This window comes from Maniola hyperantus, chromosome Z, assembly GCF_902806685.2.
Source record: "Maniola hyperantus chromosome Z, iAphHyp1.2, whole genome shotgun sequence".
NCBI lineage: Eukaryota > Metazoa > Arthropoda > Insecta > Lepidoptera > Nymphalidae > Maniola > Maniola hyperantus.
This window is the reverse complement of record NC_048564.1, coordinates 11,017,485-11,042,799: the sequence shown is the minus strand read 5'-3', so window position 1 is coordinate 11,042,799 and position 25,315 is coordinate 11,017,485. Positions and strand designations below refer to the sequence as shown.

General features: G+C 38.0%; 2 protein-coding genes across 3 annotated transcripts in view; both read right to left on the bottom strand.

Moving 5' to 3' along the window:
• Positions 1-18,648, bottom strand: part of LOC117995317 (facilitated trehalose transporter Tret1-like) — a 38,209-nt gene extending 19,561 nt beyond the window's left edge. Inside the window, exon 1 of one of the 2 annotated variants that reach the window (XM_069509143.1) lies at positions 18,637-18,648. Coding sequence is in view for 1 of the 2 variants with exons in the window: in XM_034983319.2 (XP_034839210.1) it covers positions 18,323-18,346 (24 nt within the window). In the remaining variant the exon portion in view is untranslated. Of the gene's footprint in view, positions 1-18,322; positions 18,513-18,636 lie in introns of those variants that run through there. The other variant, XM_034983319.2, reaches the window with a different exon arrangement.
• A 1,218-nt stretch (positions 18,649-19,866) lies between these two features.
• LOC117995320 (Y-box factor homolog) lies at positions 19,867-24,822 on the bottom strand. The gene is made up of 5 exons (XM_034983323.2): positions 24,617-24,822; positions 23,090-23,153; positions 22,372-22,587; positions 21,803-21,943; positions 19,867-21,316 (listed from the first exon to the last, which is right to left on the bottom strand). Exons 1-5 carry the CDS (start codon positions 24,711-24,713, stop codon positions 21,070-21,072), a joined length of 765 nt encoding a protein of 254 aa, XP_034839214.1. The 5' UTR covers positions 24,714-24,822; the 3' UTR covers positions 19,867-21,069.
• Between the last annotated feature and the right edge of the window lie 493 nt (positions 24,823-25,315).

Sequence of the window (25,315 nt, the reverse complement as noted above, 5' to 3'; positions counted from 1 at the left end):
AGATTGATAACACGATAATCGGCTGAGAAGAACTGTCAGTGCTCTATAAAGTATGATATTTTTATTATAAAAATGAAAATAGAGTTGTGTTAAAAGTATGTGTATGTTATATGTATGTTGTTTGTTTGTATGTTGTGTGTGTGTGTATGTTTTAAAATAAAACTTTGTATTAAAATTATTTAGAAATTTCCTTCAGGTGAATGTAAAAACACTATGCTAAGAATTATATTTACTATATATAGGTACCTATTTATATAGAATGTACTCACCACTCTGATGCATTATTTAAGGTTGACTCAGAAGTCACAATAACTGACGCTTATAATTAGTATAGATAAAACAATACTTAAAAATAAAAACCGGGTTAGTTTCGGTTCACTAATGATTAACAAAAAACGTATAACAAATGATAATTTCACCAAAAACGTTTCAAAAATTTATCAAATCACAAACGCCGTATTCCGCAAACATATCATTTTACAAAAAAAAAACACGACGAAATATTCTATTAACAATTAATGTTTTATTTTGCAAATGTGCTGAATGTTAAAATATCCTTTGTAAATTTATTATTTCACCAAATAATTCGTTTTTACAAAATCGCGAATTTGAAGTGGGGGGGAGGGAAGAGACCCCACACTATGCGAGGTCGACAGAGCCTGGGTGGTTTAAAAAGATATAACCACGAAGAGGATTTCTAATCTAACCCACCCGAGTCGGTGTGCCCAGAGTCCCGAGCTCACTTCGCTCACTCTTGCATGAAGCAAGAGCAAGTTCTCGGTGACTATATTTGCTTATGCTCCTTTTTCTGGGTGGTTTACATAGAAATAATTACGAAAGTGATGGCAAGGTCTTACAAACCCCGACATCCCCTTCTAACCTAACCCATCCGAGTCAGAGTGCCCCAACTCCCGAGTTCACTTCGCTCGCTCTTGCAGCCTTGTTCTCTGTGCCTGTTTTTTCTTATCTTAAATTATCACAAACTTAATTTATGTGGCGAGGGCATTTTATAAAAAAATACGCTGCTGTTTTACTAATTGAGTAACACGTTTAAAATCAATTGTATGTATTTTATAAAATGACTAGCTTACGCTTGCGACTTCGTCCGCGTGGACTACACAAATTTCAAACCCCTATTTCACCCCCTTAGGAGTTGAATTTTCAAAAATCCTTTCTTAGCGGATGTCTACGTCATAATAGCGATCTGCATGCCAAATTTCAGCCCGATCCGTCCAGTAGTTTGAGCTGTGCGTTGATAGATCAGTCAGTCAGTCACCTTTTACTTTTATATATTTAGACTAATTTGTTTTGTCAAGCGTATTATTTGTAGATTCAGAAGTTGTATAACAATCATAAAATGAATCCTAATTTTGCCAAACGTTGTTCGTGAAATGAAACTTTTTTATTTGTTTTTTGTGAATTTATCGGTCACCGAACCTTTTTTTTAAATGAGCCGAATTGGGCACCACCTCCTTTTTGTAAGTCGGTTAAAAAGACAGATTTATCCGTAGCGTCAACTTGAAAAGTTCCCCTAGAGCCCAGGAGCCTCTAAAGACGCCGCAGACAAATTAATTAAGGAAAATATTTAATTCTCATAGAAAAGCAGGAACCACGCGGAGTCGCAACTTATTGCTAGTTTTAATAGAATTAAATAAATTTGTAGCTTTAACAGAATGCGCATTCGTCTCTGTTACATCTTACTTAGCTCCGCCTGGTGCGGGCGGCCGAACTCTATGGAGACTATTCAACTACGCCGCCGGCGATTAATACCTAGTACCTACACAAATACAGGTGTACCGTACCTACTTTCTATTCCGATGAAGCTATAGGATAGCAGACATAAGACCAACAACTTTACATGCATGCTGGTCAAGACAGTCCAACACCGACAACCTCCAACCTGACTTTATCGGCTCAAACTGGGACTCGAAACTAGTGAGCTGCAGACGAGTACGCTAGCCACAGACATCGATACAACATCTACTACACACATAAAACATAGATAGTATCTTTAGATCAAAAGTAAATAAGCAGCTTCTAAAAAACTAGTGCATCATCAGTTACCAGTAGATGTCATTGCTCATTGCATTTAAAGGCTAATCAAAAAGAAGTCTATGTCCAGAATAAAATCCAACTCAAAATCAGTAGGAAAGCAAGAACAATGAAAATCATTTTTACAATTCAAATCAAATGTTTGTAGCGATGTTAGTGAGTGGGCGTGAGTGTTCATTTGATTTTGATTGTGATGAATAAAATATTAAGTCATCATCATGATCAACCCAATACAGGCCCACTACTGATCACGGGGCTCCTCTCAGAGTAAGAAAAGTATAAGCCATAGTCTGCCACGCTGGTCCAATGCGGATTGGCAGACTTCACACCTTGGAGAACTCTTAGGCATGCATGAAGTACATACTTTAAAAAAAGCTACCTAATCATTTTACTATCATTTTTTTACTAGCAAAAAATTAACGATATCGATTACCCGGTATTCAACGTCACCTCGCTAGAAAATTCCCATGTCAACCTGTCGCTTAGGTATACCTACCTAACAGCCTGCCTGCTGTCTACATATCTACATAATTTTAACAATGCGTCATTTTAATGTTATTGTAACTAAATGTGAATAAATTCGCTACACTTTTGACTCCAGTCCAAGAACACCAAAACTGTGACGTTCCGGCAATGTTCGAGTATTATCGAAGGTAATAAAAAAACAATTAGTGTGCAGTTCACACGTGGAAGAAGACGTGAAACCGTCACACAACTGAACATCGAAAGAATCAGCCGAATGCAGAGTATGAGGAGTAAGATAATTATTGTAGGATTTATCTAAATCTCTATATATAAAAATGAATCGCTGAACGTGTTGCTGATCGCAAATCTCGAGAACAGCTGAACCGAATTTATATCGAATATAATTCTTTTTTCATAATATTCCTTGAAGTACGAGGATGGTTCTTACGGAGAGAAAAATTTTAAAAATTTGAATCGACTGTTAGGCGGAACGAAGTTCGCTATGGCAGCTAGTATATAATATAAAAGGAAAAGGTGAGTGACTGATCTATCAACGCATAGCTGGAGGGGCTGGGCATGCAGATAGCTATTATGACGTAGGAATGATGAATTGAATGTAATTATAATGAATGTTCAAAAATTCTTCCTTAGCGGATGTCTACGTCATAATAGCTATCTACATGCCGAATTTCAGCCCGATCCATCCAGTAGTTTGAGCTAAGCGTTGATAGATCAGCAAGTCAGTCAGTCACCTTTTCCTTTTATATATTTAGAAGACTCTGGCTCGCCGCATGTGTGAATTGGCAGACTTCACACACCTTTGAGAATATTATGGAGAACTCTTAGGCATGCAGGCATATTCAATAGCTTCTTAATACGCATACACCTCCGAAAAGTTAACAGTGCATGCCCGGGATCGAACCCTGGATGCCCTGACTAGGAGGCCGATGTCTTAACCTATTAGGCTATTACTGCTTTTGTATTTAGTTCGTATCCTATTTGTATGTAGCTATAGTAGATATACCTACTTCCTATTTCTTTAACAAGTTACTTTCGATTGATTAGATAGCAACGTAAATAGCTTTCTCAGATATTTATAAAAGATCTTCAGTCTGGAAGATTTATATATCTGGAACAGCTACATATCTTATTCATAAAGATTGTGATTATTTTATTACACAATGATATTAGAAGAAAAAGAGGTAGATAGGTTACTTATATCAAATTCGATGTTTATTAATGGCACGCTGCGTCAGCGCCGAAAGACTCAACACACATAAACGCATAGATAGTATTTTAACCTCACACAACAGAGAGTAAAGGACGGTGAACTAATAACATCAGCTTCAGTTGCGCACGAAAAAGAGACGGTTATATTTTGCACTACCTCGTCCTGCACAGAAGAGTGGAAGAAGGACGGATATATGCCTAATAATGCGAGCGTAAAAGAGACGGGACGAGACGGTAAACTAGAAACTCCAAAGAAAAAAAAAACAGTAAAGTCTTTTCGGCTAATGCCGATTTATGCCTACACTGTAGTTGTATAGTAAAATAAAAACCTTATACTGTGGTATTTAATATATTACGAACTAGCTTTTTCCCGCGGTTCCGCTCGTTTTTAGGGTTCCGTGCCCAAGGGGTGCCAACGGGACCCTATTACTAAGCCTCCGCTGTCTGTACGTCCATCTGTCAGCGGGCTGTATCTCGTAAGCCGTAATAGGTAGACAGTTGAAATTTTCACAGAATGTATTTCTATTGCCGCTATAATAAAAATAATAAAAATTAAATTAAATTAAATAAAGGGGGCTCCCATACATGGAAAAGAAGTCGAAATAAAATTACTAAATTTTACGCGGACGAAGCCGCGGGAAGGTAGGTAAAGGAATAAAATGTGAAATGAAAATATTTTTTATTTTTGAAAATATTTACTATTACACAATCTACATACCCATAGCCAAAATTCCCTCATTGTATGAAGAGACCCAGCAGTGGACCGTAAAAAGATGTTAGACCATAGTTAATTTATCCTTCCCTAAAACAGGAAATATGCACACTATTTGAATTGTCAATACTCAGAAGAGACCTATCTGTTTATTTTATATTCTTTGATCGGAAACTTTAAAATACGTACAACGATAACTTGATACGTACTTATGGCATGTGACATAAGGTACAAATTGCAATGAGTTGCATTTTACACGAACGTGCACGAGTTTGTTATTGTTAAATAAGTGAAAAATACGAATTATATAAAAGAAATAGTTTTACTTACGAATGAAATGTGATTCCTTGACTTTTGGAAACCTTGCTTGTGTAGTTTGTGCAGAATCTCATCACACACGACGGCATTTTCGGTTGTTTTGGGAGACGAAAACAAAATACACATTACTATCAACGACGTCATCGATAGCGCGACGACAGCGGGCGACTGAGCTCAGGTTTGCTAATTAGCTTAGTTTTAACGTGCCACTTGCGGTCCGCGTATAACGTATCTACCTATTTTCTTCTAATATCATTGTTATTACACATATATGTGTTCAAGGCAACGATTTCTGTGTCATGTTAAATATTTCAATGGTTCAAGGTTACTTATACATACATAGATTAATTTACATGCATTTTAGCAAAATAACATGCCCGGCATGCGTTGCTATGCGACTCGGTATGTAGACGCTACTATGAAATGAAAGAAACCCTTTCGCGAGCGTCAATAACAACGGCAGAGTAAACGAACGGTAGTGATGTTGTAACCAAGACATGTTAAATTCATATTACTTACATGGCGTATGAAATCTGCTCTTATTCACTACCTACCTCCTCCCTACTTCCTTCGCGTAATATGTAATCCCGCTTTACCTAGATGTCTTTGATAAATAATTTGCGCATTTCCTAAATTCACACAGCGGCATTTTTACTAATTATAAGTAAAACTAGATGATGCCCGCGACTTCGTACGCAAGGAATTATACTTTAATTTTTTACTGTAACTGGTATACTAGTAACTATAAAGTGTTTTTTTTAATATTATGTTGAATACATAATTTATTCAGAATAGATACTATTGTACATTCTTTAATATTGATATATGCGATAAGTTAAAATTGATGTAATGGTTATGTTGGATCATTATTTTATTTTATAGGTCATCAGCGAATCTAAGATGGTCTAGTTTCATTCCATCAATGTTCCAAGGAATCAAACGCTTTGCTATAATCTTTATCTACTTAAACATAAACCTAGCGTTTATGTTTAGGTAGGTATTTTTATGTAGAGCGGTTTATTGTATTCCATAGATGTCTCAATTACTTACTTGCTAAACCGTGTGGATGTGGTCAATAGTTGAGAAGTTTTTCCTAAAACTAACCCGTTCTTTGTTGGGCTGATTCTCCAATAAAATATTAAATTTCCAAAGTAGAGAACATCAGTCTTAGACAATAAGTAAATTTTGGAACAAATAAACAAAACCGCAAGATTGTGAGCCATTACGTGGATTGATTTTAAACAGACTTTTTTGCATTTCATCGACTTATTGTTGTAATGTATTTTCATTTTGTAACATATTTTGGTAAATGTTGTGTTAACTTGTAAATGGCGACTACATTTAGTAAGTTTTTGTTCAGAATAAGTATTTTTTTAATGTATTAGTGTAAGTAGCCGAAAGTTAACCTAATAAATAAAATAAAAATAAAAATAAAACAGACGCGATCACAAAATTTTGAAATAGTATTTTCAACAAACTGAGGAACTGATGCTTCTAGTACAGGAGCCCCTAGGAGTCGAAGTGACTCATCATTGAAGTTGGTTTAAATTTTTGTTAGAAAAATGTTTTCATAAGAATACCTTGTAGATAGGCTTATCGGTCTATAGTTGCCTATGTCGTGTCGTCTTTATCTTCTTTTTTAGGGTTCCGTACCTCAAAAGGAAAAAAGGAACCTTTATAGGATCACTTGGCTATCTGTCTGTCTGTCCGTCTGTCGTTGTGGCTGGCAAGAAAACCTATGGGGTACTTCCCGTTGACAGCATGAAATTTGATAGGTAAGTAGGTCTTATAGCACTAGTAAAAAAATAAATCCGAAAACCGTAAATTCTTGGTTATATATCACAAAAAAATTAAAATCTATTTTCAAAATAAGATTATAACTAGGTATACCAAATGCGGTAAAATATGAAAGGACTTTATTTGCATATTCTCAAAGAGATTTTTATTTATTTTTATGCATAATAGTTTTTGAATTAACGTGCTAAGTCTCGAAAAGAATATTCGAGGACGGAACCCTTGTTGCGCGAGTCTGACACGCACTTGGCTGGTTTTTATGCACAAGGATGATACGGGACGTAATCAATTGTTTTGGAATTTCACCCAGTGTGGAAAATTTTGTCTAGATAAGTTTTCTTTTTACCTGTTTAAATTATCAATAAACAACATTCATTGCCATAAATTCGCCTGTCTGCGACTACGTGTTTTTTGAAAAACATGAATTTTGAGAAAAAATCGGCCAAGTGCGAGTCAGACTCGCGCGCTGAGGGTTCCGTACTACAATCGTATTTTATCGACTTTTGCACGATAAATCAAAAACTATTAGTATACCTAAAAATAAATAAAAATCTGTTTTAGAATGTACAAGAAAATTTCTTTTTACTTTGAAAGTTGAAAATAGCAATACTTGATTATTATTTTCTTGTAACGTAACTACAAATTCACGGTTATCAGATTTTTCCCCCTTATATCTGCTATAAGATCTACCTTCCTGCCAAATTTCATGATTCTAGGTCAACGGAAAGTACCCTATAGGTTTCTTGTCAGACAGACAGACAACAAAGTGATCCTATAAGGGTTCCGTTTTTCGAGGTACGGAACCCTAAAAAAGATTTGCAATGGCTGTATATTAGTTTCTATTGAGTTCAGAAGGATGGTGTGTTCTGGGATTAACCGTCCAGTATCATAGATTAAGAATCAATATGAATTGAATGCAAGTTTTATCATTCAACTAACTTATGCTCCAGACTTCGTCCGCGTGGACTACACAAATTTCAAACCCCTGTTTCACCCCTTTTGGGATTGAATTTTCAAAAATCCTTTCTTAGTTTAGTTTAGTTTAATATTCTTTATTGTACACCAAGAAATAAAAATAAAAAGACACAAAAAGAAATATGTAAAAGAAGAACATACAATCAGCGGCCTTATCGCTGTGAAGCGATCTCTACCAGGCAACTAGGTTGAAGAGGATTTAAGGGCTAGTGAAAACTGTTTAAGGTGTACGTAAGTTGTAAGATAATAATTATAATATAAGTAATATGTATATTAATAGGCACAGAAATGCCTTAATAATAATATATAGATAAAGATATACACAGGTACATATATAATACATAATATATATACATATATTAATATATAATATAGTGATAGATGAATAATAAATATACAACAATAATATTATGAGTAATATTGATGTTATAATTGTAGGATAATATATTTAATAATGTGTAATTACATAGAAGGGTTCTGACAGTTTAGATAGTGTTTATATACACGAGTCTTGAAAACGTTAAGAGACGGAGCTTGTCGTACCTGCTGAGGAAGGGCGTTCCATAGCCTGATTGCTGTAACAGTAAAGGAATCTGAATATAGCGCCGAGTTGTGTTTCGGGTAAGCAAGAATATCTATATTTGAGGAACGCTGAACGCGACCTAAGGAGCCAAAGGGTTTAAAACGTTCTTTCAGGTATATAGGAGAGCATGGGTCATTGAGAATGCCATAGAGACAGGCAAGAACGTGCGCATTCCGGCGATACCGAATATTGAGCCACCCTAGTTCGGAACGGAATTTTGAGATGTGATCGAACTTACGCAAACCAAATATATACCGAATGCATAGATTGAGTAGACGATCGAGTTTGTTCAGTAGCTCTTCTGTAAGGTCAGTGTAGCAAATGTCCGCATAATCTATAAGGGGGAGCAACAGAGAGTTAACAAGCACAAGTTTTGCCTTTGGGGGCAACATATTCTGCATCCGTTTAAGTGCGTGCATAGAAGCAAAAACCTTCCGACTAATTTCCCCAACGTGAAAAGACCAGGAGAGACCTTGCGAGATATAAAGCCCTAAGTTTTTGACCTGAGTGGTGTATGGTAGATTTAAGTTGTTAAAGATGACAGGAGGAAGTGAATTTAAGTCCAGTTTTGAAACTTGCCTAGGTCTACCAATTAACATAACCTGTGTTTTAGAGGGATTCACGAGGAGACCATGGTTTTCGGTCCAGATACGGATCGCCTCTAGATCTCTATTGAGTTTCAGAATGGAGTCTAGCGCATTTTCAGCATTGAATGAAATGTACAGCTGTAAGTCATCTGCATACAGGTGATAGGAGCTGAAATTTAAGATGGAGACTAATGTGTTGATGAATACTGAAAAAAGTAAAGGAGAGAGCACTCCGCCTTGGGGAACACCCATACTAGTGTCAGCCCATTCAGATGTAGCCTCCTCAGTACGAATACACTGCTTACGACCCCGAAGATATGAGAGAAACCATTCGCCTACAACCTGAGAGATATTGAAAGAGCGTAGTATTGCTAGTAATATGTCATGATCCACACAGTTGAAGGCATTGCTGAAATCTAAGAGTGTTATTAACGTAACTTGTGATTGATCCATAGCGTATCGGATGTCATCGGTGATTTTTATGAGCGCCGTACATGTACTGTGAGAGGGTCGAAAGCCTGATTGAAGAGGACTTAATAATGAATTATTGTTAAGAAAATTAGAGAATTGATGGTGTACGATACGTTCTAAGATCTTTGAAAGGAAAGGCAGTATTGAAATCGGTCTAAAGTGTGTTACGTCAGTTGGATCGGATTTTTTCGGTATGGGGATAATGTGTCCCTTTTTCCACAACGTTGGAAATACCCCCGAACTCAGGGAAAAGTTTAAAATGTGTGTGATGAAAGGTAAAACAATGTCAAGAACCAGTAAGATCATTTCCCGACCGATTTGGTCACTGCCAACAGCTTTGCTTGTGGCGGATGCAATGAGTTTCTTTACCTCATAGTCAGAGGTGGCTTCAAATTGAAATGAAGAATGGCCAGGCAGTGGTAGGGCAGAAATTTTGCTTATAGTAGATGCTTTTGTAACGGAATCCAACTGAAATGGTGGGGTGCTGAAATGTGTATTTAGTGTGTTAACGTCAAAATCGCTAGCAAGCTGGTTACGTCGCTTACCAAACCCCATAGTTCGCAGCAAATCCCATAATTTTTGGGGAGGACACTCTTCAATAGAGGAGAATGAGTGGCATCGTTTGGCATTCCTAATCGCCTGGTTGCAGCGATTTCTAGCAATCTTAAATGCTACCCAGTCGTCATCGGACCTAGTTAATTTAAACTTCCGTTTCAGTTTATCACGCCTAGCCCTCAACCCCCGAATTTTATCCGTCATCCAAGGAGCGGGTAGACGTTTAATCCGAACAGCTCTCACTGGCGCATGTTTGTCGTACAAATTGTTGATGAGTTTATTAAAACACTCGACTTTGTCATCAATGTGCTGTAGCTTCTGAATTTGGGTCCAGTCAGTATTAATAGCATCAATTAAAAGAGCATCTTTATTTATATTCATAAGACCGCGTTGAAAAACAACCTTAGGCTTGACCTTAGCCGGTTTAAGTTTATAAGAGGCAAATATGAGGTCGTGATGTGAAAACCCGGGGGCAGTAAATTGGCCATGTGTAAGGATGTGGTCAGGTTTAGTAGTAAGGATGAGGTCAAGTAGAGAACGGGAGTCGTTAGTGTGAAAGGTAGGATTTAAGTTGAGTATAGTGAGATTGGTGGCGTTAGAAATATGTTTTAAATGTCTTGCTCTGTTGTCATCCCTTAGTAGACAGGTATTAAAGTCACCCATTATTAGGCAGTGCTCATAACTTGGTAGAAATGACTCTAGGATATGTTCAAACGTTTCAAAGTATTTAACAGCAGGAGGTGCATAGACCACTCCAAGCATAAAGGCAACTCCACTTATATTTAACTCGATGAAAATGTACTCCATGTTATTAGAGTAGATCGTTGGTGACAGGTCAATGATTTTATATTTAATGTTGGACCGCAGATATATTGCCACGCCACCACCTCCTTTCCCAGTGCGATCATTTCTTATTAACACGTAGCCAGGTAGTGAATAATAGGAAGAAGGCAATGTAGGTTTTAGGAATGATTCAGATATCAAACAGGCATGAATGTAATTACAGTTGAAGGTATTCAGTAGTTCAGAGTGGTGAGCCGGAATGCTTTGGGCATTAATATGACAAATATTCAGATTCTTATGAACCGAGTTAAATGCGTTATGAAGCTGATCGCTTAGTGGTTCATCAATAGACTCGAATGATGAGTTGGAACTACAAGAATGAAAAATGTCAGAATTTATAGAGGTATCCATCTATGTAATGTATAATAAATAATTAGTAATTAATGATAAATATATAAAATATGATAACTATATATGAAATAAAAAATAAAAATAATAGAGTGCTACAAATATAAATAAGCCACTTAAACCCACCAGCAACAAAGTTGTAACACATAAAATCTACTTAATAATTTCAAATAACACGTAATCTACCTAATAATTTTAAAAAGCAAAAAACAAAATACATGTGACAGAGTGAAATGAGATTCCTCGAAAAGAAAATTAATTCATACTATTATTAGGTAGGTATTTCACTAATATGTAAAAATGTAAAACCAATATCATATTATTACTGGATTACTGATATTATTAAACTATTATTTAAATTTACATATGGTAAGGATACAAATTAAATTTAGCAAACTAAACATTATGAGTTTGTAGCACTACTTAAATACCAATGTTACCCATCATAACTTAATAAATCAAAAATACTGGAATCTACAGTCACACAGAATTAAATTAAGTCTATGGTAACCGTCTCATTGACATTAGACATTATTATTTTGACGGTCGACACAAAATCCACGAAATATTATTAATTAACTCACTCCCGAAAACTACCTATATATTACAATAGTACATTAAAATAATATTGATAATGATAATTAAAGAAAAAAAACGAGTACTAACTATGATAAGCTACAAAGATAAGACCATCAATTGCTTAAGCACTCGTTTAGAGCGGGAATTCTCATTTCTTGCCTGCCCTCTTAGATCTTATGTTCAAAGGAGCCGTCACGACGGGGCACGTCCCTGGGGCAGATGTGGGAGTGTTAACAGCTGATGACGACGGTGCGGGGGTTGGAACGGGAATAGAATCAAGCTCTGAATCCGTGCTGATACGATGCCGGGAGCCGTCATGCCCAACCACGTAGATTTGTCCGTCTTTAGTCCAACACTTATTGACTCCAAATCTCCGGCGAGCAGCCATGAAGGTGTCATGACGTCCCGTAGTCAGGAACTCGGACAGGGTTATACCCGAGTTCCTTAGGCCAGTCTTGGCATACCACACCTTATTTCTTAGCGGATGCCTACGTCACAATAGCTCTGCATGCCAAATTTCAGCCCGATCCGTCCAGTAGTTTGAGCTGTGCGTTGATAGCTCAGTCAGTCAGTCAGTCACTTTTTCACTTTATATTATAGTTAGATATAGGATAAATAGGTTTGAACGTTGTTAGTTAAAAATTACACTTTTTGAAATAACGCAAACAGGCGAAATGTTCGCAGCATCTAAGATCATAAATTAAAACGAAAGGACATATTTTGTTCCGTTGTGTCGAGTAGGTAGGTATTCAGATATACTTACGACGTTATTTGCTAAGACTGGGTCACGGAGGACCGGATTTGATCATATTTAATGGTGATTTTTTTAAAATCTTTCTACTTCACAAAATATTAAGTTACCTACATAGGTAGGTATTATATTATAATAAAATTCTTAAGACTTTTGTTTAAAAACCACCGAGAATAAAGTACTTATTTACCTATCTATGGTCAATTCAACCAGTTATTTTGTGAACTACCTAAATAGATACCAACAGTACATACCTACAAATAATTGTGATAACAAAACTGTACATCAACGATATTTAATTTGATTTAAATCATCTTTATTGCTTAATAAAATGACAAAGAATAAAAAAATACAGGATATGCTTAAAAACAAAGGGCGACCTTATTACTACCAGTATAGTAAATAATATTCTGTACTAAATTATTCTTCAAATATATTTTGATAATTTTAATCGGAGGATACTTATCACAGAACCACAAAAAGGTTTTTTTGTACTTTTTGTTCTGTCTGTATCCGTCTATTTGTTCGCCCGTCACGTGCAAGTGTCTGTTACCTTACGGCCGGTTCACACATGTCTCCGTTTTACTGTTCCGTTTTATCGTGTACGTTTTTTTTCGTCGATGGCGTATGTAGTTGTATGAGCGACTTCACACATGGCACAGTATTCTGTATACAGTAAAAAATATCGTTCCGTAAAAAAATGGCATTCTGTTTTGTCATCGAATACTGGACCGACGGAACGGAAGTATGCGGATACGTAGAATTTTAACGGATAGATACTGTGTGTTTAACTGCGTGTTTTACTGTGTGGTATACAGCGAATTTTCTGTTCACACATCGCATCCAGTAATGACGGATCCGTTCAACGTTATACGGTGCCTATGTGTGAACAGTGCATAAATTTATGACGTATCCGTTAAAAACGTACCAGTAAAACGGACTCCCATGTGTGAACGGGACGTTACACGGCCCATCCGTACTGAGGTACAAAGATATCGTGCATCGTGCGAGACACAGGCTATTTCTTATGCCGAAAATCAAAGATATAACCAAAGAGTACCATACTTATAAATAAATCTAAGGCACTAGGCCGAAAATTATAATTACGTATCTAAATTATAAAAAGCATTAAATCCAACCACCAACAAAACAAAATACCTAGGTACTTAAGTATCTAAGGAATTAGTATAAAGCTTTTAGTATTATAATAATTGTCAGTCATTATTTAAAATGGTCGGCTATATTAACGTGTTGCAAACGTGATACACAAGGAGGCAAATTAATTACCTACCTACTTAATAAAATAAATATACTTTGTATATATTTTAAACATTGGTTGCCAACTATATAAACATACTTCCAACTATACGTGTACACTGTGTCGCAAGGAGCCGCTGGATTCAGGCGGCGCAAGACCGTGGCGTGTGGAAGTCCCTACAAGAGACCTATGTCCAGCAGTGGACGTCTATCGGTTGATAATGATGATGAGGATGATGTGTACACTGGTAGGTATAGTTCGCGACGGGTCGGGGTGGGGATGCCCCGCACACCCGCACAGCTCCCGCGCTAACCCGGTGCGGATTAGCGCGGGTGACGTGCGGGGTGTCCCCTGCCTCATGCCCCAATTGCCATCTTTACCTGTCGCGTACTAACTGAAATGAACATACCTAATATACAAAATGACAGTTATTTTTTGTGCCGATTCGAAGCGCTCCACTGAGCGTACCGGCAGTAAAAATTGACACTTGTGTGTCAAATGGTATTCGTGTTTCCCATAGAAATAATAAGTACTAGTGGTACTAGTACCTTATTCATCATCATGATCGACCCATCGCTGGCTCACTACAGAGCACGCGGGTCTCCTCTCAGAGTGAGAAGGGTTTTAGCCATAGTCTACCACACTGGTCATGTGCGGTTTGGTAGTTTTGGTTCCCCACGATGTGTTCCTTCACCGTTAAAGCAAGTGATAGGTATTTAATTGGTACTTAAAACGCACATAACTCCGAAAAATTAGAGGTGTGTGTCCGGGATCGAACCCCCTACCTCCGATTTGAAGGCGGACGTCCTAACCACTAGACTATCACAGCAGTACATAGTTATTATTTTCTAATTCCATGGTGGTGCCACTACGTTGATACAGATGTCGTCATCACTAACATTAAGTTCCGAATATTTATGGTCACTCAGCGGGCGATGGAGAGAGCTATGCTTGGAGTTTCTCTACGTGATCAAATCAGAAATGAGGACATCCGTAGGAGAACTAGAATAACCGACATAGCTCAACGGGTTGCGAAGCTGAAGTGGCAATGGGCAGGGCACATAGTTCGTACAACCGATAGACGTTGGAGTCCCAAGGTGCTGGAATGGCGACCTCGCACCGGAAGACGCAGCGTTTGAAGACCCCCCACTAGGTGGACGGACGACATCAGACGAGTCGCAGGGAGCCGCTGGATCCAGGCGGCGCAAGACCGTGGCGTGTGGAAGTCGCTACAAGAAACCTATGTCCAGCAGTGGACGTCTATCGGTTGATGTTGATGGCCTATGGTCACATGACGCTTATTGTTATACTAAAGCGCCAAAATGACAATAATCAAGTTGCTTCAAAAACAGGTCGTCAATTGCAAGTGCAGCGTACTTTTATTAGTCGAGGTCAGTGTTAAGCTAACTTTTGAAAAAAACAAGGACCTTTAATAATTATGTATTCGATCCGTATGTACCTATACGTCGATTACATGAAAGGCCAATGAACCGATTTTGATATTTTTTTTGTGAAGTCGATTTAAAAACCGGTCAAGTTGATCCTCGCTCTTTTAGGGTTCCGCACATAATAATTACGAACACCATATTTTGGGTGTATGGAATATTTCTTTTCCGAGCTAGAACATTGCAATAAACCGTGAAAAAACGTTCGCTTGCTTTGGCCACAGCTTATTTCAGTACTTATTTGTTGTTTAAATACAGTTAAGTATATATGTTGCATAATATACCGAATTTTCATATTACTTAACCCCGGAAATCCCGGAAAATTGAAGAGTTCCCGCAGGATTTTTAAAAAACTAAATCCACGCGGACGAAGTCACGGGCATCGTCTAGTAAAAAATATATTCGTACTAGACTCAATGAACTCTAGACAATGATACCCCACATGCTAGAAAAAAAAATTAAGAAAAAAAAATCCGGCTCATTTTTCATGTATACCGCCCCTGAAAAATAATTTATATAATTTATTTAAATTTTTAATTCAATATTTGGTTTCGGGCCAACGTTCTACACTAGATACGGGTTTGTACCTCATTCATTTCGTATACGAGCTAGAGACCTGTGACATGCGGACAGACAGACAGAAGAGTGACAATAATTGGGCCCCGTTTCAAAAGTTGGGAACGGAACCCTAAAAATCATTGAAAAGCTACATAAAGAAATATCAGGCAAATCAAAGTAAATGAAGACGTGTCTGACGCATGCACGAGTGCACTTTGATTGTCTCAACCTGGAAGTGCTTCATAGAGATTAAACGGATAACCGCTCAAGGAGAGTTACAATTCACGATACCGGACTTACAAAACTACTTGCAGTTAAATAAATCCGGTCAAGCGTGAGTCGGACTCGCATACGAAGAGTTCCATACCATAAAAGATACCTATATAACACTATGTACTTTTTTATTTCATGATCATGACCAACCCATCGCCGGCTCACTGCAGAGCACGGGTCTCCTCTCAGAGTGGGAAGGGTATGGTCATTGTCTACCACGCTGGCCATGTGCGGATTGGTAGACTTCACACACCTTTGAGAACATTGTGGAGAACTCTCAGGCATGCAGGTTTACTCACAATGTTTTCCTTCACCGTTAAAGCAAGTGATATTTAATTACTAAAAACGCACATAACTCCGAAAAGTTAGAGGTGCATGTCCGGGATCGCACCCCTGACCTCTGATTAACTAACCACTAGACTATCACAGCTTTGTCTGCGTAGGTATACCTACTTAATTGTAATTATTGAAGTATACATATGTGGATATTGCTGCAACATAATAATATCCCATGATTAAGATAATCATGATACTAGATTAGGTAGTTAGGCATGAAATAATCAGATTAGCCATCAATGTTGAGATTGATAGGTAAGTAATAGGTAGGTATTACAATCACTTACAACTTACAAGTAATATTTTTTTATTCCGATACAAGTTAGCCCTTGACTGCAATCTCACCGGGTGGTGAGTGACGATGCAGTCTAAGATGGAAGCGTGCTTACCTGGAAGGTGTACGGCAGTTTTTATTAAACCTTTGGTTTCTACACGTTATCGTACCGGAACGCTTAATCGCCTGGCGGGCACGGTTTTGCCAGTAGGGTCTTAACTAGCCAAAATTCCTAATTTTCCTTGCCGACAATCGAACACGGGACGTCCCACTGATAAGACCACAGGGCTTACCACTGCGCCAGGGAGTTTATGATTTTAAGATAATTTTATTTACCTGTTGATTACTATTCTTATTATATTGCAATGGTTTATTAGAACTATTTAAAAGAAACTGACAACTATTTATAATTCGTTTAGAAAATTACTAATTACAAATATCATCTTATAATACAGTACTTTAACTTATCAGATTACTATATTAAATGACCTCTAATACAGACATTTAATAGCATGTGACCTTCCTCTATAGCCGTTTACATTGTGAAGTTTTACCATACTTATCTAAACTTGTATGTATAGGCGGGTACGAAATCCTTTGCCTCAAACAGGTACTTAGATGAATACAACATCACATAACTATTTCGTAAATACCTACTAATTCAGCGTTAAAAAGTTCGTGCAAAAGTGACATAAATAATTACAGGCCAATTTCAATTTTGAGCCTCAATAGCTCAACCGGTATAGGAGTGGACTGAAAAACGAAAGGTCGACGGTTCAAACCCCGCCCGTTGCACTATTGTCGTACCTACTCCTAGCACAAGCCTGACGCTTAATTGGAGAGGAAAGGGGAATATTAGTCATTTAACATGGCTAATATTCTTTTTTAAAAAAAAATAATCTAAATAAACTAGGTACTCCATTCTGAGCAGTATGGTTTCTCTAAAGGTATATCAACAACCGACGCGGCCGCAATGCTGTTACAGCATAATATTCAGTATGTGGGAGAGTTCACATAATGCTATTGGTATTTTCTGCGATTTATCTAAGGCATTCGATTGTGTTGAGCACGAGACTCTCTTAGTTAAATTAAGCCACTATGGTATCAAAGACTATTATTATTTATTGGTCTCATTGCGTCTTATCTTAGTGATCGTATTCAAACAGTATGTGTGAACGATGTGAAGTCATCCGGATCAGCCTCATTAATGGGTGTTCCTCAAGGCTCTATTCTAGGTCCTATCATGTTCTTGGTATATATAAACAATTTTCTATATTTCGTCCAAAATACGATACGTCTTTGATTTTTAAAGTCAATAGATATACGGACAATTTTGACGATGTAAGTAGTGCCATATCTCAGGTAGCTCACTGGTTTACTGTAAATAATTTACTTTTAAATACTAAAAAAAACTCTGTTTAATTTGCATTGCCCAAAACTAGGAACACAAGTAACATTGATTTAAAGATAAATATTGATGATGAGACTACCATATTTCTAGAGATAACCTTAGATGTAAAGCTTCAATGGGGCTGTGTTGGGGAAAATTCGCGGAGAAACTTTCATGTTTTATAAAATAACGAAGGTCTGGCACGTGCCGGCTCTTTCTCTATAATGTTAAAGTGACCTAGTTCAAAAAAGTGAATTTGCGTACTCTATACGTACAGCTAACATCTTGTGACATGTCGAAAAAACAGTGTATTCCTAATTTGCAAAACTTTGGTCAAAAAAATTTTTTTTAATTCGGTCAATCGGTCACTATGCCACTATTTACGAGTAGGTATATATTAATAAATGGTATTAAGGTACGCGGTACCTACACAGTTGTTACCAATGTTGACATTCGCAATTCGCATGCAATTTAAAACAAGAAAATTATTATGTTAAATTCTTATTAAAATGTACAAGTACTCACGATTGTATGAGAGTTAAGAACCATGAAGGCTTGTTGACAATTACGTCCGGTAACCGCGGCAATCTCGTAGATTTTATTCAAGTCGCTTATACAACATCACATCAAACACGCAAGCGACGACCAGTCGCAACGGAACCAATTCGGTTTTAACAATTCAATTCACACTACCGATGCTTTAAAGGACTTTCCATGCTGTCAAGAGTGTCTTCACATTCACTTAACAGTGACGTTATTATTATTTAGGCATTCCTGTGCCTATTAATATACATATATTACATATATAATTATTTTCTTTATGTTCCCTAACAACTTACCTACGTAGGTACACCTTAAACCCAGTCTCACTAGCCTTTAAATCCTCTTCAACCTAGTTGTCTGCTAGAGATCGATTCCCAGCGATAAGGCCGCTAATTGTATGTTCTTCTAAATAAATAAAAGGAAAAGGTGACTAACTGACTGACTGATCTATCAACGCACAGCTTAAACTACTGGATGGATCAGGCTGAAATTTTGCATTCAGATAGCTATTATGACGTAGGCATCCGCTAAGAATGGATTTTTGAAAATTCAACTTCAAGAGGGTGAAATAGGAGTTTGAAATTTGCATAATCCACGCGGACGAAGTCGCGAGCATAAGCTAGTCTTTTATATGTTACTTTTTTGTGTCTTTTCTATTCGGTGTAGGTACAATAAAGGTTATTAAACTAACACTAAACGTTATTTGAAAAAGAAACGTATTGGACGTCTGCGCGAATTTATTTTATTCTTATCTTACATTACGGCTATCTTACCAGAAACGTGTTTTGACGACCTCCCTGGCGCACTAGTGAGAGCAGTGGTGTTGTTAGTGGGAGGTCCTGGGTTCGATTCCCGGAGGGGAAATTTGGAATTTCATTATTTAAAAAATTTCTCTGGTCTGGTGGGAGGCTTCGGCCGTGGCTAGTTACCATCTTACCGACTTAGCCGTAACTTAGCTTAGACTTTTGAAGTCAGTTGATAAACTGGCCTTATTTATGTCAACGCCATCTAGTTTTATATCTAAGAACTATGTTGCAAAATATTGTTAACGCCATCTAGCAGTATCTCGTAGAACTTTGTTGTAAACTAAACCCAGCCCCAAGTCGCAACACTGGCTCGTAGGACCCATAGTTTACAACGCAGTTCTTTGATATACTGCTAGATGGCGATAATAATATTTTGCAACATAGTTCTTAGATGGCGTTGACACAAAAAAGCAGACTGAATTTAAAAAATAATCTCTTGAGGTGCCTTAGCTAAGGATTCATTTTCCTAAGTCACTTATGCTAACGGCCTTGTTTGCTAGACGTGGGAACTCCTTTATGAAACTATCGGTTATAAATGAATATTGGAGGCACCTACCAAGTAAAGAATTTTTGACCACAAGGACCCAACTCTTCAACCCTGATGCTGTAAGGAATTGCATTCCTAAATCGTGGTGATCCTACGGTATTTTAAAAACCTAAATCCAAGCGGGCGAAGCCGCGGGCATCAGCTAGTTTAATCTATGGCAAAAATGAAAGAAATTTCACACAGGTAAAAAGAAGTTTATTTTCTCTGAATGTTAGAAGTTCAAAAATACTACTTAAAATGTCATAAAATCATGCATTAAATTTTAGCAAAACCTAGATAATCATCAAAATGAAAGATTATCTTAGTCCAGCACGTGTAGGCTTTATCCATATTCACAATCATCCCAATGATCTCTCACAGTGCACCTGAAGGCGTAGGTTCCACCAATCAGATTATATTCATTAATTAACGAAGTGCAACGCGTACGATCCACTGCGAGACTTCATACTAATGGTTGTGAACGTGAGGGTAAAACTTGCAACTGATTAATAATAATAAATACATTGATAAAATTGATTCATACAGTAATTTAATTCATTAAAATAAATCCATATGCCTAAAAATATAAGATCATTCTGGGGCCTCAGGACCTGCATATCATTTCTCGACACATAAAACTAAAACATAATTTAAAATTGCACAACATCTCGATTTAGGATTTCATATTTACTTTTTGTGTATACCAATAGTTCATCAAAAACATTTTAAATATAAAACGCGCAATTCGACCGAGGCAAGGGCGCGCGGCGACCCATAATACATATTAATAATAGTAAAATAAAACATATATGGGCAGATTACACCTACCGAGTACAGTGGCGAGTCAGTGTCCTCGGCCGAGTACTCGCTTGGTATAAACACTATTTCGCTGCAATTTCTCAGCCACAGCACTGTATCGGCCGAGTGACATTTTACTGTTTCGCTTCACTACTCGGTAGGTGTAATCCGCCCATTATCGCTCGCCGCCCGGCGGCCGTATGGTGCACAATACAACACATTATTTTAAAATAAGATAAAATATCACATCTCTGATCCATGATACTATGCAGTTCCACTCTCGTCACCCCCCATTGACATGTACAGATAAAATGGAGTACGGTCGATTCAAATAGGAACTACTACTGCTTAACAAACAAAAAATGACTACATTACATACTACAACACACGTATGTATGCATTCTTGTCATTTGTTGGTATTTGTATGTAACATAGCAATATGTCAGCTGCTATTTGAATCAACCATACGTGTGTACAATGATCTGATCATCGATCTCCATGATGCAACGAAACACTCGTTAGTTGAATAGATAGAGAGTAGTGATGGTGTGCGGCACGGCTGGAATGCACTACTGGACGTGCCGCAAGATGCCGGCAGCTCAGGCCTGGCTCTCATTGGTGGTGACCTCGGTGACGTTGCACGGAGCCGCAGGCTTGGCTTTGCCCTTGGCGGGCGCCGGCGCCGCGGAGGCGGAGGCCTGCGCCTCGCCTTCCGCCCCGTTCTGGCGCGGGGGCTGGCCCTGGCCCGGCGGGTTGTTGCGCGGGCGCACGTACCGGTAGCCGCCGCGATACATCGGCCGGGGTCCGCCGCCGCGCCGCCCGCCGCGGAAGTTACGGCGGAAATACCTATAAGCAAATTGTTTCCTTTTATACAAACTGTTCATGTGTGACAGGTTGACATGGCAATCGAGGTATGACGGAGGGACGCCCCGCACACGTCACCCGCGCTAGCCCATACCGGGTTGGTACGGGGGCTATGCTATCATTCGTGAATAGATCTACCTATCTACGGGGGCTATGCGGGTGTGCGGCGCGTTCCGTCCCCGATTGCCATTTCAACCTGTCGCATTTCACTCGCTTACTATGGGTCGAATCAAATCAAATCAAATGGTTTATTCAAAATAGGTAGTAAATTACACTTTTTGAAAGTCAGTTGTTGCATTTGTAAGATAATATAGTGGTGTTAATGCAGTGCGGTGGCTTAGTTTAGCTCTGTAGTTCACAGTGTAAACCGATATATGAAAAGACGCGTTACCGACATAAGTGACGCGAAACGAACTTAGTTTCGCTTCACAGATTGTGTAATACAAAATTATTAGCGGAAATAGTTACCGCTGCGGCGGCGCCCCGCCGCCGTCCTGTCCCTCATCTCCCTGCGCGCCCCCCGTGGTGGGCGGGGGCCCGCGCCGTCCCATGCCGCCTCTGCGTGGAGCCCCCTCACCGCCGCGTCCGCCTCCTTGCCGAGGGTAGTATCTGCAATAGGAAATTGTAGCTTTAATGTGAGTAATTGTGTTGTACAGAATCTACTTAACTAAATGATAAATCTATGAAAATGTATTACTATCCCTTTCAAAATGCTCTCTGCGGAAAAGGATAGCACAAGATTTAGACCTGTCAATTTGGTTTTGTTTAGAGATTGTGTACAAAAGAATTAGCCATAGCCCATATTGAAAAACTTCAATTGATTTAATGATTAAAAATTGGACGAGCTTGCCGAAAAACACACATTGGTGAGCACTGCAGTCTTATAAGTGGGGGCGCTCTGGATATGCTACACAGGTGGGATAATACAAAGTGTATTTACATGTCTTGATGACTTGTGGTAAAATCAACCTCCAGTTTTTATCCTAACTACACTTCTTGTTGACTTCTGATGGAAAAAAAGCTGTTTTTTTACTAACTGGCGTGGGAATCCTCGCCGCTTGTCGGCTGCGTAGGGCGAGCCTTTGACTGGCTCGCCGCCGGGGCCGGTCACTCCGGCTGCCTCGTAGCCTTTTTCGCCGGCCACGACAGCAAACTCCACAGCCTCGCCGTCACCGACCGAGCGCACAGCCTTGCGCGGGTTGTTCCGGGCGATCGCGGTTTGATGTACGAACACATCCTCCTTAGTGTCATTCCTTTGGACAGCAAAACAAATTGACATAGGCGTCAAGAGGTCCCCTTCCTTCAATTATGATATGGACTACACTAATTTAAAACCCTATTTCACCCCCTTAGGGGCTGAATTTTCAAAAGCCTTTCTTAGCAGGTGCCTATGTCATAATAGCTATCTGCATGTCAGATTTCAGCCCGATTCGTCCAGTAGTTTGAGCTGTGCGTTGAAAAATCAGTCAGTCAGTCACCTTTTCCTTTTATATATTTAGATTTAAGATTTGCCTTTTAAAGAAATCAAAAATCTATTTAAAGTGGATTTGATTCGCTCCAGAAAAGCATGAGTTTGCAATTACTCTCAAACACACAAACGCATGTCCCAAGCACCCGGATAGCGCGTGGGGTTTTGCGGGTGTGTGGGGGCATTCCCTCCCCGATTGTCATTTCGACCTGTCGCATACTATAGATTCTTGAAGACATCCACTAGAATAGAACGAAAATGAGATGTTTAAATAAAACATAATTTACCTGTTGATGAAACCATATCCACTCTTGACGTTAAACCATTTGACAGTGCCCGAAACTTTCTCAGCTGAAAAGAAAATTTACATTTTAAATGTTGGATAGAAAAGCAGACGTTACTTTGCGGAAATCCATCATATACAATGAACCAAAAGCTTGTTGAGTGGATTATAGCAAATTAAGCTTTTAATTCATTGAATTTTCATTTTTTTGACATCTCTTTTACATCACCTAAATAAGAAGCCATTGACGCTGATTCTTTTGTCTTTCTCTAAACTAAATTTAGACTATCTGCATCTTTTTTTTAATATTGCTAAAAAGGGACGTAACATGAATTTTACATTTAAAGACTAAATTTTAGTGTTTTAACGATATTGGTACTGATTCTGAGCACAACCTAATTTTAGAGTATTTGCATCCTCTTACTAATGTATTATGAAAAGGACAGACGCAGTTTGATAGTTTTAAATTTAATTTTTAGATGGTAAAACCCGTGATTTTAGCGCACAGTCGTTTAAATTTGTAGTGTGCACTAAAATTTTAGTCTTTAAATGTAAAGTTCATGTTCTGTCCCTTTTTAACATTGTTAAAAAGAAAAGGATGCAGATACTCTAAATTTAGTTTAGAAAAAGCCAACTGTGCCAATATAGTGTTAACTCTCTCAAATCTCCCCATACAAAATATAAATAATTTTGTATCATATGGAATTTTCACTATTTAGAGAGTATATCAAATAGGTCTAAAAGTAATGCAATACAAACAAAACCATAATTAAAATACACAGCTACCAATATTGGAATATTGGAAACATACAGCTACCAATATTGTGATACATATTTCTATTGATCTCATGATTTCATAGTTAAATGATGCGTATTTGTTAGTAAAACATCCTGTATAATTAATAGCATAGGAAAGATTAAAGTTCACAATGGATCAGCTGATAGAACTTATTAATACATTCATTTTAGTTTGGGTATACTGACACTATGAATTATTTGGAAATGCTTACAAATTCATTAGTAGGTAGCGCTCAAATGACAAATCAAACAAAATCCTAGTGTTGCACTCAAATCAGTGTACAAAATGGCGGTAAGTCATGCTAATGATTTTGCAATTGTGCACGGAAAAAGTATAACAAAGCGCGAGCATTTTTTACGCGACTGTCAAGAGTTTAGTGACCTTACTAGAATGCTAGAGGAAAAACCAAACCTAATAACCTAAAAAATACAATTATGTATAGCTCTTAAATAAAATCAGTTCGCTAGATTATCGATTAACAGATAATATTACGTTCTATGAAACTAGACGCCCGGATGCCGGGGCCAAACGATCGATAAGAACGCTTGGTTAACCTGCATCCAGATCAGATAAAATTTTCATACAATAAATAATTACTTATTTTGAGTTGATCATTTTAGCGCTAAAGTTGTATTTAAATAACTCGAAATAAGTAAAACATTTAGAAGCCATGTGCTTTTGAAACACCGGGACACGCGAAACCATTAACCAAGATGGCGGAGCGATACTTACCAATGACCTGCTTTTGTTTTTGCTGAGGTTTAGGTGTTGGTTGTTGGTCCTGTTGGGGCTGCGGCTGCGGCGCCTTTTCGCTGTCGGTGTCAGCCATGGTGTTTTTGGCGAACGGCGATGGTGGCTAGATGGTAAATTCCTCCACGACCTCTCCTAGATGTTCACCCGCTTTGATCGTTACAAGTGGACTGACACCCAGTGTTGCCAACCTCAGGGAAGCAAAAAGCAGCAAATGGAACTTAAAAAAACATCAGAACAGAACAGTAAAATAGTTATTTCAAAACATCAAATCTACTGCCCGACATAACATTCGTTATGATAGAACTTCACTTAGGTCAACTTTCGTTTAATCATCAATAGTTCATACACTGATAACACACTGATAGAAGAAAAAGTGTCATCTGAGTTTTTACGTATATGGATCCCTCTATCGGCATATTTGTAAACATAATATTTATTAAAAATAAATATTTATTGTATAATATTATTAAAATCATAGGTATATGGTACAGTCCCGCTATTGATTTCAAATTCACAATTGTAAAAAGGCGCGTGACCGACTATCTTCATTGCTTGCTCTAAAACGTTATTCCGGTTTGACATGTTGGTTGTAACGTATTGGGATTTGGATTTTTTTTACATTTCGAAATTCGGATAAATCACTTAAAAACAGTAGAAATTCGAACTGAAACAGAAAAC